Genomic DNA, 19,416 nt, shown 5'->3' on the forward strand with positions numbered 1-19,416 from the left:
ACTGAACAACTTAGTTCACTATGGTAGGGCAGGGGACTGAACTACCTAGTGCACTAGGGTAAGACAAGGGACTGAACTGCCTTGTGCACTAGGATAAGACAAGGGACTTAACTACCTAGTGCACTAGGATAAGACAAGGGACTTAAATACCTAGTGCACTAGGGTAAGACAAGAGACTGAACTGCCTAGTGCACAAGGATAAGACAATGGACTGAACTGCCTAGTGCACTAGGATAAGACAAGGGACTGAACTGCCTAGTGCAGTAGGATAAGACAAGGGACTGAACTACCTAGGAAACTAGTGTAAGACAAGGGACTGAACTACCGATGAAACTAGTGTAAGACAAGGGACTGAACTATGTTATGCACTTTGGCAAGACAAGGGACTTAACTACCTAGTGTACTAGGGTAAGACAAGGGTCTGAACTATGTTATGCACTTTGGCAAGACAAGGGATTTAACTACCTAGTGTACTAGGGTAAGACAAGGGTCTGAACTATGTTATGCACTTTGGCAAGACAAGGGATTTAACTACCTAGTGCACTAGGGTAAGACAAGGGTCTGAACTATGTTATGCACTTTGGCAAGACAAGGGACTTAACTACCTAGTGCACTAGGGTAAGACAAGGGTCTGAACTATGTTATGCACTTTGGCAAGACAAGGGACTTAACTACCTAGTGCACTAGGGTAAGACAAGGGTCTGAACTATGTTATGGACTTTGGCAAGACAATGGGACTAAACTATGTACTGCTAGTGACAACATATGCACCAAGTTCATTAGAATATTTTAATTTTGAAACTGAACAACTTAGTTCACTATGGTAGGGCAAGGGTTTTAACTACCTAGTGCACTAGGATAAGATGAGGGAATGAACTGCCTAGTGCACTAGGATAAGACAATGGACTGAACTGTCTAGTGCACTAGGATAAGACAATGGATTTAACTACCTAGGAAACTAGTGTAAGACAAGGGACTGAACCACATAAACCACAAGGATAAGACAATGGACTGAACTTCCTAGTGCACTACAGTAAGACAAGGGACTGAACTGCCTAGTGCACAAGGATAAGACAATGGACTGAACTGCCTAGTGCACAAGGATAAGACAATGGACTGAAATGCCTTGTGCACTAGGATAAGACAATGGACTGAACTGCCTTGTGCACTAGGATAAGACAAGGGACTGAACTGCCTAGTGCACAAGGATAAGACAAGGGATTTAACTACCTCGGAAACTAGTGTAAGACAAGGGACTGAACTACATAAACCACTAGGATAAGACAATGGACTGAACTGCCTAGTGCACTAGGGTAAGACAAGGGACTGAACTGCCTAGTGCACAAGGATAAGACAAGGGACTGAACTGCCTTGTGCACTAGGATAATACAAGGGACTTAAATACCTAGTGCACTCGGGTAAGACAAGTGACTTAACTACCTAGTGTACTAGGGTACGACAAGGGATTTAACTACCTAGTGTACTTGGGTAAGACAAGGGACTGAACTGCCTAGTGCACTAGGATAAGACAATGGATTTAACTACCTAGGAAACTAGTGTACGACAAGGGACTGAACTACATAAACCACTAGGATAAGACAATGGACTGAAATGCCTAGTGCACTACGGTAAGACAAGGGACTAAACTGCCTAGTGCACAAGGATAAGACAATGGACTGAACTGCCTAGTGCACAAGGATAAGACAATGGACTGAACTGCCTTGTGCACAAGGATAATACAATGGACTGAACTGCCTTGTGCACTAGGATAAGACAAGGGACTGAACTGCCTAGTGCACAAGGATAAGACAAGGGATTTAACTACCTAGGAAACTAGTGTAAGACAAGGGACTGAACTACATAAACCACTAGGAAAAGACAATGGACTGAACTGCCTAGTGCACTAGGGTAAGACAAGGGACTGAACGGCCTAGTGCACAAGGATAAGACAAGGGACTGAACTGCCTAGTGCACTCGGGTATTAAGACAAGGGACTTAACTACCTAGTGTACTAGGGTACGACAAGGGATTTAACTACCTAGTGCACTAGGGTAAGACAATGGACTGAACTGCCTAGTGCACTAGGATAAGACAATGGACTGAACTGCCTTGTGCACTAGGATAAGACAATGGACTGAACTGCCTAGTGCACAAGGATAAGACAATGGACTGAACTGCCTTGTGCACTAGGATAAGACAATGGACTGAACTGCCTTGTGCACTAGGATAAGACAAGGGACTTAAATACCTAGTGTACTAGGGTACGACAAGGGATTTAACTACCTAGTGCACTAGGGTAAGACAAGGGTCTGAACTGCCTAGTGCACTAGGATAAGACAATGGACTGAACTGCCTAGTGCACTAGGATAAGACAATGGACTGAACTGCCTAGTGCACAAGGATAAGACAATGGACTGAACTGCCTTGTGCACTAGGATAAGACAAGGGACTTAAATACCTAGTGTACTAGGGTACGACAAGGGATTTAACTACCTAGTGCACTAGGGTACGACAAGGGATTTAACTACCTAGTGTACTAGGGTAAGGCAAGGGACTGAACTGCCTAGTGCACTAGGATAAGACAATGGACTGAACTGCCTAGTGCACAAGGATAAGACAATGGACTGAACTGCCTTGTGCACTAGGATAAGACAATGGACTGAACTGCCTTGTGCACTAGGATAAGACAAGGGACTTAAATACCTAGTGTACTAGGGTACGACAAGGGATTTAACTACCTAGTGCACTAGGGTAAGACAAGGGTCTGAACTATGTTATGCACTTTGGCAAGACAATGGGACTAAACTACTTAGTGCATTAATGAGAATAGGGACTGAACTTCCTCTTCTCACTTGGGTAAGACAAGCAAGGAGTAACTTTGTAGTGCACCATGGTTAGGCAAGGACTGGACTACATCGTGCACTTGAGTAAGGCAACGATTTTTGAATTGCAGAAATGTAAGAAAAGGCTTGAACTAGGGTAAGACAAAGGGTATACTATAGGTTGACAAGGAGATGGCCAGTGCCACAAAATATTTTCACTTAAATGTTAATAAATTTTGTTCTAAAACCAAAACATTACATTTTTAGTATCCCGAAACATGATGAATTTTGTTCAGCCTTTCTTATTTTCACTAAAAATGTTTCCTTACGATATCAATTATCACTACCATGAATTCATGACGTACATCATAACGCAGAAAAATATCATGATCTTAAAATACTATCCCTTCCAGTTAGCATGTTGCATGTAAGTGGTAATTATTCTGAACTCTGCTGTTCCTCTGGTAAACAATCATTCTAAAGACAAAAACAAGCGCTGTCCATAAGACAGTCTCTTCAACTGTTGTAAAACAAATATTAAAGTAAAGGTTGTTTTTCAAAGGCAAATGTCTTCAGCTAACATTGATGAGAGATTTAATAGAATCACCAAGTCTGGTTACTGTCATAAACCATAATTATATACAACACTTGTTTTGGATGTTTGCGGAATTATCAAATCAAAAGAACAAATTTAGTTGAAAATGTTTGAAAATTGGTTCTGTTATTTATGAAACCACACCCATGCATATTTGACTCGAGTCAACATTTCCAAAAACTGTATTATATCTACAATATGACAGAATAATTTCACACTTAAATATATTATTCAAATGTCTCAATTTGAAATCATTTCTTGAAATTTAAAGATGTATTCTTATACAATAAATAGTATATCATTGTGGTTGAATGCCAAACTTTAACCAATGTCGACAAAATGCCATTACACACTTGCATTTATTTTCTGGAGCTTTCTGAGATGGAAGTCACATATCAACAAGAGAGCCCCTGAGCGCCATGTTGTCAGGATTATATGGACAATTGAATGAAATATGCATGGACTGAAATGACAGCTGATTTGTCACTGACATTGGATGCCGTTGCGGCAGTTTTAAGATTATGACCATTCAAAGTTTGAGGATAGAGTGTGTTATGGCCATGACCTTTGACCCTATGACCTCAAAATCCATAGGAGTCATCAGCTAGTCACCAAAAGTCTAAATGTCAAGTTTGAGGGCCATGGGTGCAGGCATTGACAAGTTATCACACAGACAAGCTTTTTTCGTTCAAGTTCACTGTAACCTTGACCTTTGACCCGATGACCCCTAAAATCATAAGGGGTCATCTACAGGTCAGACACAACTCCAAGTCAATTTTGAAGGCCATGGGTGCAGGCATTGTCGAATTATCACTTGAAACATTTTCGCATTTAAGGTCACTGTGAACTTGACCTTTATCCCAATGACTCCTCAAATCAATAAGGGTAATCTCCTGGTCAGGCCCAACTTCCATGTCAAGTTTGATGATCATAGGTTCAGGCATTGTTGAGATCACTGGGAGAAGATTTGTTAACTTTTTTGCGTTAAAGGTTACTGTGACCTTGACCTTGGCCCGATGACCCCCAAAGTCAAGAGGGGTCATCTACTGGTCAGGCCCAACATTCGTGTCAAGTTTGCTTTCAAGGTCACTGTGACCTTGACCTTTGACCCCTAAAATCAATAGGGTCATCTACTGGTCAGGCCCAACCTCCAAGTCAAGTTTGAAGGCCATGGGTGCAGGCATTGTTGAGTTATCACTCGGACAACCTTTTATCATTCAAAGTCACTGTGACTGTGACTTTTGGCCCAATGACCACTAAAATCAAAAGGGGCCATCTACTGGTCAGGCCCAACCTCCAAGTCAAGTTTGATGGCCATGGGTGCAGGCATTGTCGAGTTATCACTCGGACAACCTTTTACCATTCAAGGTCACTGTGACCTTGACCTTTGGCCCAATGACCCCCAAAAACATTATGGCTCCTTACTGGTCAGGCCCAACCTCCAAGTCAAGTTTGAGGGCCATGGGTGCAGGCATTGTCGAGTTATCACTAGGACAACCTTTAACCATTCAAGGTCACTGTGACTGTGACCTTTGGTCCAATTACCCCCCAAAATAAAAAGGGTCATCTACTGGTCAGGCCAAACCTCCAAGTCAAGTTTGAGGGCCATGGGTGCTGGCATTGTCGAGTTATCACATGGACAACCTTTTACCATTCAAGGTCACTGTGCCCTTGGCCTTTGGCCCGATGACCCCCAAAAACAATAGGGGTCATCTACTGGTCAAGCCCAACCTCCAAGTCAATTATGAGGGCCATGGGTGCAGGCATTGTTGAGTTATAACTCGGACAACCTTTAACCATTCAAGGTCACTGTGACCTTGACCTTTGACCTGATGAGCCCCAAAAACAATAGGGGTAAGCTACTGGTCAGGCCCAACCTCTAAGTCAAGTTTGAGGGCCATGGGTGCAGGCATTGTTAAGTTATCACTTGGACAACCTTTTACCATTCAAGGTCACTGTGACCTTCACCATTGGCCCGATGACCCCCAAAAACAATACGGGTCATCTACTGGTCAGGCCCAACTTCCATATCAAGTTTGATGACCATAGGTCTAGACATTGTCGTTTTATCACTCGGACAAGCTTTAAAATTATTTTACCATTAAAGGTCATTGTGACCTTGACCTTTGACCCAATGAGCCTTAAAATCACTAGGGGTCATCTACTGGTCAGGCCCAGCCTTCATGTCAAGTTTGGTGACCATATGTCCAGGAATTATTGAGTTATCACTCGGACAAGCTTTGGTCTACCAACGGACTGACCGACTGACCAACCGACCGACCTACTGACCGACCAACCGACATGTGCAAAGCAATATACCCCTCTTCTTCAAAGGGGGGCATAATTATGTTTCATAACACAAAAACGCTAAATTTGCACACTCCTATAAAATATTTTACAGTTTAAATATCTTGAATTAAGGTAACCTTATCAACATGATAAAGTGTAAAAATGAGTTGTTACCTTCTCCGTGAGCACTCCACATTCCAAACACAGAGCCCTCCATTCCTTTCAGCATGATTGCTGGACTGTCATACACCCGGACAGTCACGTAGCGACACTCAAACCTCTCAGAGTCATTGTGGTCCAGGAATACACCCTGACCTTTTTTGCCATCATTTTCAGCACCTATATGGAAAGAATAAGTAATCAGAAATAGATAAATATTAAAGATACAAAAAAAGAGCTTTCAATCACATTTTATATATCTCTCATAACTAGAATTCCGTGAATCAGAGGTGCTGCCTGAAGGGAACACACATCTTATTTTCAGGTAAAGTCACTTGAACCTATTGACCCCAAAAACATCAGAGGTCATATATTCACCGTGACCATGGGCACACCAAATTTCAGGATTCTTCAAGTCAATGAAAAGTTATTGATAAGACACAAGAATATGGCGCCAACGATGACAGAGTCAAAAGTTTAAAATCTGTTACAGTAGGTCTAAGGACAAACAGTGGACAAATGAACGGTGTATAATGGTGGGTGTATAATATCATTAATCCTAAAAAGAAACAAAGAACTGTAATAATTTATCACAACAATAATCCATGACCCAACCTGTGTTGTCTGGGGCAATCCAGCCCAACAATCCCATCAGCTGGCAGCCATTACACACGCCAAGGCTGAACGTGTCCTCTCGCTCGTAAAAGGCCTTTAGTTGGGCCTGCACAGACTTGTTGAACAAAGCAGTAGCTGCCCATCCTGTGGTACAATGAAAATGAAGTTATTGATTCAGAAACCTTGACATAACATGCCAACAATTCCATCTCGAAGTTACAGTTTTAAATATATTGCTTTGATGCATGGCGTAAACATTGTTCTTTGCAGCAAAAAAAATCCTTGCATCAGAATTTTAATATTTAATAAACAATATTATATACATTTACAAGAGAGTAGCATAGCAAATGTCAAAAATAGTGTTTTCAATCACAAAGGGGACATAACTCAACATCTACTCAAGCCAGAGTGATGGGCCTTGCTATGAACATGCATATTGTCGCTACCAGAAGGTAGTAAGTTTCATTGACATATCTTGTACATTCAGTTATGGCCAAAGTTCAAGTTCTTGCACCATAAGATGACACTGTAAAACAGACATGCTATAACCAATCATAGCTTATAAACAAATCACTCCATTACCTTAAACCCGCCTACGGAATCTTTGCACCTACCTTTAGCAGATCCGAGTACATCAGCATAGCTGAATCCGCCAACAAATGCTAAACCATGGAACATATCAAGGGTAATCGCACCGCTGCATAGGTCTTGCATGTTGACATCCCATACCTCACATCCGGCCATGAGGAATGCGGCTGACATTTCACGATCACTGTTGCTCCCCTCCTCCCGTAAGACGGCCACTCGTGGACAAGTTTTGCCTGCAAAACCTACACTGTATGTCATCTAGTCTGTTAAAATAATGAGCTAGAACATCATTTCATTTGCCCATTTTACAATAGCATGATTGCATCACAACCTGGTCACAACACTTGCACATTGTTCTCATTTGAAGGATGTGCAGTACTACAATCTATGACAAAACCTTCAACACAATATTATTGATAAATTAACACTGTACTGCCAATGAAAAAAAACAACATTTAAAACATAAATAATAAAACAATTACGTGTTAAATTAACAAAATATAAGTTGTGACAGTAAGCAATGTCCGGGGTATCATTTTCACACTTTATCAGTGTCACCTGATCCAGTAGGACAGAGGAAACTTCATAACAAACCTTATAACAAATACTCAAACAGTACACTAAACCATTCTTACCAGAAGGTATGATGTGAATAATATCAGGGTCAAACGTGAGTCTGTAGGGTGGGGCTTGTCGGACTTTGAGCCCTTCCCTCTCCTGGTTAACACAGATGGGGTTGGCCTGGCGTAACTCTAACTGGAAGCTTGTCTCCTCCCACACATCACGCAGGTCTGTCATACGCCCCTCTAGTACAATGACCTCACCCACTTTTAATGAGACCTGAGGGGACAACATTAACATGGGTAAACAAACTTGCCATGTTTGGTTTGTTGAAGTGTTTTAAGAAACTAAACTCTCAATCAAACTCTGGTAAAAGACCGGAGGCAGGGCTCTGTAAGCAGTGCGGACTGCGCTAAGTTTCATTTAAAATGGTGAAGTTATATTTGTTTAAAGTCTTCATTCAAAGCAAAGTATTGCCTTCCGACATCCCATTTATGACGCAATTCATCACGTCGTATACACACACTGGTATATATATGTAGGCTTTTTCGTTTTTCTTTTTTTATTAGGCTTTATGTAAGAACGCTATTGAAAGTTTTTTATGGCCTGAACATCACAAACCCACCAAGCCTGTTCCAATCCCATAACAGGAAGACGTCAACGAAGCCAACCTATTACATCAGACCATGCTATTTTAAACATACCTTCACCAAGCCAGTCCCCCCTGCTGTGTGATTTGTAGTTCTATTATTTATTCTACGTCAAAGAAATGGTGTTAAACAAAAATACCACATCATGAGGATAAGCAAAAAACACAATTATTTTTTACATTTTAAGAGTAATGACAATCCCTTCCCAGTCCTTTTAATCAGCTGTAAGGATTGGAACAGAAATGAAGGATTGTTGTCCAGGCCTAGCAATCAGCTGTAAGGATTGGAACAGAAATGAAGGAGTGTTGTCCAGGCCTAGCAATATCCATCAATTCTTACAAATTGACCCTACCCTCCTCTCCATACAAATTTTTGAGCAAAACATATTTATTACAAAGGGAATGAAATTTCAAAACCATTTTTTTTTCCACAATGAGTAAAGAGAGCTGGTTTCTGGTCCAAATTAAACAAGAGGGCCATGATGGCCCTAAAACGCTCACCTAAGCAAAAGGCCACAACTTAAGCAAAACAGGAAGTTGGCCAGATGGTTGTTGTTGTTGTCAATCAATGTGACCCCTTGGTGTATTTTTGTAGAAGGTTACCTAAGGAAGCTTCCTGTAAAGTTTCATTGAATTTGGACTGGTAGTTTTAGAGGAGATGTTTTTTAAAGCAAAACAGGAAGTTGGCCATTTTGTTGTTGTTGTTGTTGATAATCAATCGTGACCCCTTGTTGTATTATTGTAGAGGGTCACCCAAGGAAGCTTCCTGTGAAGTTTGATTGAATTTGGCCAGGTAGTTTCAGAGAAGATGTTTTTAAGCAATTGTTGACGGACAGACTGACTGACGGACGGACTGACAGACGGACACCGGACAAAGACCGATCACAATAGCTCACCTTGAGCACTTCGTGCTCTGGTAAGCTAAAAATGCGCTAACATCAGCTAAAGAGATCACAGGATGTGATAAGGGCCCTGAATGATAGCATTATTGACATAGGGAGCAATACAAAGGCATGTTAAAAGTGAAGACGGGTAACTGTACCATATGGGCAATGCAGTTTATGCAGTATAATTATCATTATTAGTTTGATCATAAATATTTACTCTCGGGTATTTTCAATTGTACTGAATAATATACAAAGACCGTAAATACAATAACAAAACCTTGTGTGAATGCAACCTATAGGAGACATTCATGTTTGAAAATTTGTTTCAAATAATTAAAACCAGTTCTCATTGCCATCCCTTCCAAGGACAAGTAAGGCCAAATAAAAAAATAGGTCTGTTTCAGGTTACCCGACCGACCCTATTTTTTCCCGCCGACCCTAACCTATTTTTCCCTGAAAAAAGAATGTGATTTGGGTACGAAAAGCATTTGTTACGAAATGTATGTACGTAAAGTTGACAATATTAGAGTTGGATTTCTGTATGTATTTACCGTACTTCACCTTAGAGTTCGGACACCTTAAAATAATTAATTTTTCGCTCTCCGAATTCATAGAAAATAACCATTTTTACATTTTATAAACATGTATGGTAAACCTGCCTTTTTTCTTCATGTCTGCATTTTACCACTTATTAATTTATCCGTAGTTATCAATGGTTATTACGCCTATAAGTGTAACTCCTTCATCAAGTTAATTAAAATCTCATTCAACACCATTTTATACATGCATTGAAATGAATAAACACCTTTTATCGGCTTCAGATCAAACAGTCACATTGTGTGACGTCACATAACTCTCAGTTATACCCACGAGGATCTCATGAAGAGCATGGATATTGCTATCCAGGTGTCTGGGTGGTATTTTTGATTGTAACTTAAGTATTGCATTTCTAACTTTAATTCATCACATTAAATAGTTACCTGTATCATTGAATGTGTTGACTTTTTTATTGCTTCATAAAGTCTATATTAAAAGTGTGGTACAAGTTTCAATGTTTATTGGCGGTTCGTTTTACAAACATGTAATGTCTGCGTTTTCTTAATCTCTTGATTGCCCTTGTTGTTTCTTTAATCCTCCATTAAATATATCACACATCCATTTCAACAGGCAATAAATCGTTTAGGATGGGTAGTAACTAACTAACTTATCACAGTGATGTATACGGTTAGGTAATCTAGCCAGGCATTGTAACGATAAAGATCAATATTTTTTGTCTGTGAGACTTAGTAACTGTAAAAGTTACAATCGATGTCCTTTGGGTGTCCAAAAATTAGGTACCTAAAATAAATTATTTTTGAAAATAATAATGGATGTCCGAATTTTTAGATTGTCAGAACTCTAAGGTGTGCTTGTAGGGCAGGTATATTTCAATTCTTGAACTATATTTTCTTGTCAGATACAAATGTGTCAGATACTGACTTTCGGATTGATATGTCAGACTAAAGTGTGCAATTTTGGCAATAAAACCTGCATGTTACCGTATTATATCATGTATAGGACGCTAGCATAGATAGGACGCAGGCAAAAAAAATGTTGAGAAAACGGGTAAAACCCCTTAATATATAAGATAGGACGCAGCAGAAAAATGTCAAAATCGGAGCCGAAAAATTGAGGTTGGTAAATTATTTATAACACATATATTGAAGTAAAAAAACAAACAAAAATTGTATATAAGGCATATTTCGATAAGTGTCTTGTGTATTTTGATAATTATCGTCGTATTTCGGTAATTAAGCGTACACAACAATGATATATGTCTTGACATTTTGAGAACATTCACGCATAATATAAGACTTATACATATGCTGTAATATACTAGTTCTGATTGACAGTCAACCGTTGCAACCGTTGCATCTCCGACATGCCTTCTGAATGACAGTCAACTGTTGCAACCGTTGCAAAACTGTGTATTGTCAAAACTAATGATTGTTTTGATAAGGCTTGTCGCTGCGCGGATTAAAGCATGTCAGCATAATTATTGCGTGTCGGTAATTAGCCTTGCCAGCAGAAGGCACCTCGGGTAAAGTGCGAACAAACAATAATACAGTATTACCATTGCAATAGTTTGTTCTATTGATGTTTTTCTAATGACAGACAGCGGGTGTTTTTCACACCTTCGCACATTTGAAAAGATTTGATAGTGACAATAATGCTACTTTGCGTTATGCACATTCCTTTATTATTTTTTTAAAACAGTAACATACAACAAATGTTTTGTAAAATATCGAAACATTAAAATCATAAACAACGATTAATTGATAAATACCTCCTTTCCCGATTTTCCGTTGCCGTTATAACTCAATCCAGTTAAAGTGCTGACTCACATCGAGTTTTTGTGAGTAGCGTCCCTTTTGTAAAAAAGTAAACACTCGTGTTTGTTTTCAATTTATTTCTCAATAAATCATTTTAAAGTAAACATTCAATATATTTCTGCGTGTGTTAACTTGCGTGATTTTACCTATGTCAGTTGTTCTCTTCGGTGACGCAGTACAGATACTTACTATTACCGCGTTCTTCCCCGGTCCGATATTTTCGACCTGAAATGGACTTGGAAAAAACAGATGAAATTCTAATAGCATAGAAAGGACGCAGGCAATTTTTAAGACGATAATTGGGGGTAAAAAAGTGCGTCCTATGCATGATATAATACGGTACTTGTTCTTCAAACCTGAACCCCCAGGTCCTCTTGACAGCATTTAGGTTTCCTTGGCTGATGGCTTATATGGTAAATTTGCTGTCCCACTCTTCATGTAATTATGTTACAGGGAGGTTAGCATTCTACAGAGGGTGATTGAAAGCAAAAGGGTGCATAAAAAAAGTAAAACCGTTCCTGGAAAGTCTTAAATAAGAGCAGAGTGGTGTACCATAACTTAGTTGAAATCCAACCATCATTGTCAAAGTATTTAACCAGACAAATAAAGAATGTTTCCTTTGAAGCATGGAACATGTTTGAAAACTTCTGATAAACCTGAAAATTGATGACTTTTATTTTTGTTACTTTCTGAGTCAACAGTTACTGAAATCAATATATCAACAACAAAAAATTAAAAAAAATATTCCGACCTACCTAACCTATTTTTTGGGCAGCGTTACCTGAAACGCACCTATTTTTTTATTTGGCCTTACACCATTATAAATTTTTTTATTACATTAAGAACATGAAGGGAGGCAACTTTGGGACTTATAGATAACAGTTTTTCAATCAGCACAAACAATTATATATTTCCATCAACCAATTTCGGATTTGCATTCTCTTCCTTAGATATCTTATGTCAAGGAAATCATTTGGGAACACTAGGACTGTTATGGTTTTTGAATTGCAATGAATCTGTCAATTTTTCAAAAATCTCGAAACATATTTCAATACTAAAGTAATTGATGTTAATTGCTTGTTTGACATCCTCCTGCCAGCCTCATCAGAGACAAACCACATTCTAGTAACCAAGGTTTTTCTTCCAAAAACCTAGTTAATTAATCAAGCTACAGCAATCTTACCATGCCCTCAGGTCCTAATCCTTGTGAGTAGCCAATCAGATTACAGGACACATTTGCTGCAGAGTACTGGTCCTGCACATACTGAACGTCTGCTTCTGATATCTCCAAGATTAGGCCGAGTTCTTCATTAAACAGTCTCTCAAGAACAGAACAGTCTGTGAATATACAGTACAAACTTATTTCAACATAACATGTTAATCAGTAAATCTTTTCAGTAAATGTTATCATACATGTACCAATTAATGTACCAAAACATAGTCCCAATAATTGAGTTACAAATAATCACTATTAAAGCATCAATCAATGTGTTGCAATTTTTTTTCACATATTTTCTCAATCAATAGCCCTCAGGTGGACAAACAAAAAAGCTCATGTGGTATGAAAATAACCATATTTTTTTAAATAAAAAGAAAAAATAAAAACTCATCAATGTCCTTTACCAGGAGTGAAATTTGCTTTGCTTCACAAGATTAATTTAGTAATATGCATATTTTTTTTATTGATTTTTTTTAAATGTTCATTAATTAACATCTATTCATAAGTGAAAACATATTATTTTAATATTCAGCTAGGTCCTACCGCGCTGGTCAAAGTTTAGCTGTAGGCCACAATTTCCTGCAAATGCCATCTCAAGACAGGCAGTAACTAGGCCTCCATCACTGATGTCGTGACCGGCCTTTATCTTGCGCTCTGAAACATACATGTGCTCAGAAAAGTCAAATCATAAAGGTCAGTTGTTGCTCTTGAACTATTAACACAATTCATTATATGTTAAGAACAAGAAAGACCATTGATGCAAAGCATCAAAGGGCGCCATTTAATAGTTTATGCATTTGTAATATGTTTAAAAACAATTAATAGTTACGGTCAATGACCATTATAATGACTAAGGGAAAACTGTTCTTTTTAAAGTGTAAGATTTATGAAGTTCCCGCTAAAACATCATATCACATGACTGACTCTACCAATCATTTTGTGCGCTGACTGTGTACTGTTCTTAATTAAAACAACTCGGGACAATCATTATGAAATTTTACTAATGTCACCTTCAACACATTAACAAATAAAGTAAAGTGAACATTTAATTCCGATATCGATAAAATTAAAAGATATCTTAGCTTATGGTTTACTAATTCAGTAAACATAACAAAACAAAATAGAACATAATTATTCGCAATCACATAATTACCGGTTCCCCATTTTTACATTTCCGGCACATGATTACAGGTAACCAATCGGAAAACGTAAACGAATCGGGAACAGTTATTAAACTTATTTGTCGTTCATCTGAAGTAATGTTTTGAAGATAAATTGAAGACAGTCTTTTTAACCATCAATAGCATTGTATTCGGTTTGGTCAAAGATATCCAAAATGTTTATTGATTGGTCAATATTCATCCAATAAAAACTACTAACCAATCAAATTGTTTTAATGAGTAAACTAACCAAAAGGTAAGCTGCGGACAACCTATAAAACATTTATACAATTGGCTGACCTTGTCCTCAGTGCGATTTATTCTAATTACTGGTTTCTACCCAGGAAATGGACACAAGTGTGATTCTATCAGCTACCAGCACCAACACAATAGACCTAAAAGATTTTTTATTTTTCCAAAATAAGTATGAACTTTTTCATGGTATTTACACTGTACCTCCAATGAGTTTCTGTGTGAACAGGAATGCCTCCTTGAGAGCCTCTGGATGATCCAGATCAGGTGTTTGATCGCCAAGCTGTCTGTAGCACTGAGCGAGGGCAGTGCCCCCAAGACGACAACGACCACCATCAATGTCAACATGCAGTAAATGACCTTAGAGGAAACAATTTGCATTTAAATACAGTTTTCACAAGGCTGTATAATAACAAATCTATCAATATTATATCATCAACAAGTCTTCTATAGAAACACTGAACATTTTATATTACTAAAAATTACTAAATGTTATAATGATTCTATTACAATACACATCTGCCAAAGGCAATACACAGCTAAAGCAGGCTGTCCCCATTTCTGCCTTTTTCTATTCATAAATCTCAAATCTCAAATGTCTCATTTGATTATAAACAGACAAGCTAAAAATCTCAATCAATCATCATATTCTTCACCCTATTTCCTTCAAGGATAATATAAATATATATAATATTTATTTCAAGCCTTCAGCATAACATGTTTTTCCATTACATTTGCATGTGGTTGATAGTTCAGCTATGGATCTTAATATAACTAGAGCTGTCACAGGAGTGATGAATACCCTCACACGCCGCCTGGACACAGGGATGGTAAATTAAAGGGCCATAACTCCTTCAAACTTTGGTGAATTGTAACTGCAAGAACAAACTTGACCAGTATTTCATAGTGTTAAAAAAGAGTCCATTGAACCTGTCATAAGTTATCTTCTGGACCCCAAACTTTGGCACATTCCAAGTTGAAAAGGGGCCATAACTTAGAAACCGAATATAAAAGTTGGTACTTTGGAAAACAAAATCAAACATGACATTATTTTTTTTATCCTGTTGAACATGTGTACCAAATATGATTTAAATCTGTCAACCTTTTATGAGTTAACATCCAGACACTGTATCTTTGGCAATTTCTCAGTTGAAAAAGGGCCAGAACTCTGTCATAAATTAGTGGTTTGAAACCATAGTAAAATTTGACCTGTATTTTATGACGTCAAACATGATTTTCGGAGAGAGAATATTTTTATCATTTTTAAGTTTTAAAAGAACACACACACACACACCTCAGACACGATCAGTGCAAGCTTGTTCATAAGCACATAAACAAGAGCTGTCGTAAGACAGCGCGCTCGACTACGCCGCTTTGACTTAGAATACAATAACGATGTAATAATACCAAGTTTGGTCTCTTTATGTCAAACCTAACTAAAATTATTTGATACATAAGGTGAGTTTGATGCTGCCCTCCTACCAGCCCGCCCAAACAATGACGCAAGTCATTCAAATAACTTGATTTCCCATTATGAAAATGTGGTTAAGAATATACAAATATGCCTTTCAAAGGAAATTTAAAGGGTATAGAAGTTATTAAACAATATCCCAACCTGCCCTAAAACTTTAACCTAAGTTCCATAGTCAATCAGGAGCCATAATTTGTATAAAAGATAATATGGAGTTATCTAACCTCATTATGTGATGGCTCTGAACATCTGTGTGAAGTATTAAGTCAATTGAATGAATGGTATTGGAGTTTTAAGTGAAAATCCCAACTTGCCCTAAAACTTTAACCTGCCCTAAAACTTTAACCTAAGTCAATCAGGGGACATAATTTGTATTAAGGATAATATGGAGTTATGTAACCTCATTGTGGGATGGTCCTGAACAACTGTGTGAAGTATTAAGTCAATTGAACAAAGGATATAGAAGTTATTAATAAATATTCCAACTTGCCCTAAAACTTTAACCTAAGTTCCAAAGTCAATCAGGGGCCATAATCTGTGTAAAGAATAATATGGAGTTATCTAACCTCATCATGTGATGGCCCTGAACAACTGTGTGAAGTATTAAGTCAATTGAATGTAGGGTATTGGACTTATAAGTGAAAATCCCAACTTTCCCTAAAACTTTAACCGGACGCCGACGCTGGGGCGAGTAGTATAGCCCACCTATTCTTCGAATAGTCGAGCTAAAAATCAGTCAAAATTCAAGCAGTACCTTTCCCTTGGGGACATTTCAAGTCTGGAGTGACAGTGAGTGTAATGTCTGGACAGCCAACATATGCCGAGATCACAAGGGTACCTGTAAACAATAATCAACACATTCTGATCCAATATTTCTTTTGTTGACAACACAATATTGTCAGTTTGCCATTATTACCCAAACTGCAAGAAAAACTGATAAAGATGCAGATGTAGCTAACAAAAAGAGCCCTGTGTTAATTAACACTGGCGCACATGCCACTAACCTTTGTGAGTTATATATATTATATAAAGGAACAATCTATTGAATTATAAACTATCATTCTTGCAACTTCATTTATTTTTTCTTAAACTTATTCAAATAACAAATAGCTTCTTTATATACAAATACAATATCCTTATCAAGATATACAATACCCCTTTGAGTTTATTAACAGATCTACTACCCCTCTGAGCTTATCAGCATATATAAAACCCCTTTGAGTTTATAAAGAGATACCATGCCCCTTTGAGTATATCAACAATTACAATACCCCTCTGAGCGTACCAACAGATACAAATTCTCTTTTTGAACTTTTCAGCAGATTAAATACCTCTTTGCACTTGTCAAAATGAACAATACCCAAAAGAGACAATACCCAACAGATAAAAAAACCTCTGAGCTTATCAACAAATACAATACCCCTTTGAGCTTATCAACACATACAATATCCCTCTGAGTTTATCAACAGATACAATACTCCTCAGGCTCTGAGCTTATCAACAGAAACAATACCCCTTTGAGCTTATCAACAAATACAATACCCCTCTGAGCTTATCAACAGAAACAATATCCCTTTGAGCTTATCAACACATACAATACCCCTTTGAGCTTATCAACAGATACAGTATCCCTCTGAGTTTATCAACAGATACAATACTCCTCAGGCTCTGAGCTTATCAACAGAAACAATACCCCTTTGAGCTTATCAACATATACAATACCCCTTTGAGCTTATCAACAAATACAATACCCCTTTGAGCTTATCAACAAATACAATACCCCTTTGAGCTTATCAACATATACAATACCCCTTTGAGCTTATCAACAAATACAATACCCCTCTAAGTTTTTTACCAGATACAATACCCCTTTGAGCTTATCAACAGATACAATATCCCTTTGAGCATACCAAAAGATACAATACCCCTCTGAGCTTATCAACAGAAACACTATCCCTTTGAGCTTATCAACACATACAATACCCCTCTGAGCATATCAACAGATACAATACCCCTCCAAGTGTTTCTGTTTTTGAAACTGATTTTTGAAAGCAATGGTAGGTGCAAGACTGTCAACAAATTACAGCACAAGCTTAAACGGTATTATATTTCCAACAATCACTAAACCATACTTTCTTGTTAATTGAATTAAAAGTATATTTTATTGATACATACCTGGAGCTTTGACTGTTTCCTCCCCAACTCTGGCAGCCATACTGAGGGAGTCTTTTCCACCATCGATGGCAATACCAAGGGTGGCCATTACATCACACATGGCTTTACACGCCTCCACTAGGGCAGCACCTTCACCGGGCAACTTGGCAGGCCACATCCAGTTACCACTACATTTTATGTCCTGGAGATAGGAAAATGAGACGATTGAAAGGTAAAACATGAGGTATCTGCAGTTGTTTTGTTTTTTGTGAGGCTTTGGGATAGGGTAGATGGGCCTATTGGAAGCAAAAATGTCTGCTGTAAATCATTAAGAGTGTGCAATATACTGAAATAAACAGATTAAAGGGAAATCATGTTTGACATAATTGTAATAAAGCAGTCAGTGCTGTTTTTCAGCCCTTTTATATTTTACCACTAACAAGAAGAAAAATTCCATCTAGTTTAGTGTGTGGGGGGGGGGGGGGTAAAAGAGTTGAAAGCAACTGCTGCCTGTTGTTAGGAATTGGAACTGAGCCGCAAAATAAATTTTCATCTAGGGGAATAAACTGTTATTGATAAAACAACAACAACACCAAGGTTATCACAATATTTCGACTTTTTCTTTGGAAAACAGACAGGTTAAAAACCTGGCAAATGTTTAACAACAAGTAGTTGATTTGGGTCAAGGAGAACCTATCCCCTTCATCTTGCAAGTCACGCTTAGAATTTACGTTAGTCACAAACCTTGGAATTATACATAGCTTTATATAACTAACGTTCAAACAATCCTTAAACACTGAAGAGACCTTCAGCATGTGTACACAGCAGAATTCACACACTAAACCATCCAAGACTTTGCATGCTTATGAAGCATAATTTCATTGTACATCATCCTGATTAATCACGATTTCATCATCTTTCAAATACATACCTTCAGGTCAGAGACTTTAGCAAACACAAGGTTTGTAAGTGCTTCTCCTACAGACATCCTGGCCCCAGCCGCAGGGCATATCAGCCCTTTGATTGGCTGTTCCCCGATAGCAGTCGCAGACCCGCGGGTCTCCGTGTACGAGAGGGCGGTGACAGCAACATCAGCAAGGGGTGTGTGGAGGGGGCCCACACATTGCTGCTGGGCCACTAGGCCTGTAACACATCGGTCTACCTGAGATGAGGCAGAGGGGAAAGGTCAATTCAATGAAATAAATAGGTACAATGCAAGAATTTATCATCATCTCTTTAAAGGGTCTAGACAACAGATGATACACTTCTAAGGAAAAAAGAAAATTGACAAAAACTTACATAAATTAAAATAGTTGTGTACAACGCATTGAATCATACTTACCGATATATCACATCGCTTACGACACATTCGACACCAATTCGAAATTTACTAGGGTTGTCTAACAAGTGATTCCCAGTAAGTTTAATAATAGCGCCGGTATATTTATTTGTACTCATAAGATACGGGAAACCATTTTGCATTATTTTAAACGGGAAAACACAGATGAGACAGCAACATGATTGTTGTGTTTATTATTTAGACCATGTAAAGTAATGTATTATAGACCTCCTACTGGCTTACATTGACAGTTCTAGGCTTGTTTTGAGGAAATAATGTATTTG

At 38.2% G+C, this 19,416-nt stretch overlaps 1 protein-coding gene across 2 annotated transcripts in view; it reads right to left on the reverse strand.

Annotated features, from left to right (window-relative positions):
• The window catches only part of LOC128229394 (phosphoribosylformylglycinamidine synthase-like), a 39,830-nt gene that overhangs the window by 4,402 nt on the left and 16,012 nt on the right, over positions 1-19,416 (reverse strand). For both annotated transcript variants that reach the window (XM_052941295.1, XM_052941296.1), the window contains exons 14-23: positions 18,725-18,955; positions 17,815-17,995; positions 16,394-16,477; positions 14,373-14,528; positions 13,300-13,410; positions 12,721-12,875; positions 7,704-7,908; positions 7,095-7,301; positions 6,481-6,624; positions 5,881-6,045 (exon numbers count right to left, since the gene is read on the reverse strand). In XM_052941295.1, the coding sequence (XP_052797255.1) occupies positions 5,881-6,045; positions 6,481-6,624; positions 7,095-7,301; positions 7,704-7,908; positions 12,721-12,875; positions 13,300-13,410; positions 14,373-14,528; positions 16,394-16,477; positions 17,815-17,995; positions 18,725-18,955 (1,639 nt within the window). The remainder of the gene's footprint in view (positions 1-5,880; positions 6,046-6,480; positions 6,625-7,094; positions 7,302-7,703; positions 7,909-12,720; positions 12,876-13,299; positions 13,411-14,372; positions 14,529-16,393; positions 16,478-17,814; positions 17,996-18,724; positions 18,956-19,416) is intronic.

Source organism: Mya arenaria, chromosome 3 (assembly GCF_026914265.1).
Source record: "Mya arenaria isolate MELC-2E11 chromosome 3, ASM2691426v1".
Taxonomy (NCBI): domain Eukaryota; kingdom Metazoa; phylum Mollusca; class Bivalvia; order Myida; family Myidae; genus Mya; species Mya arenaria.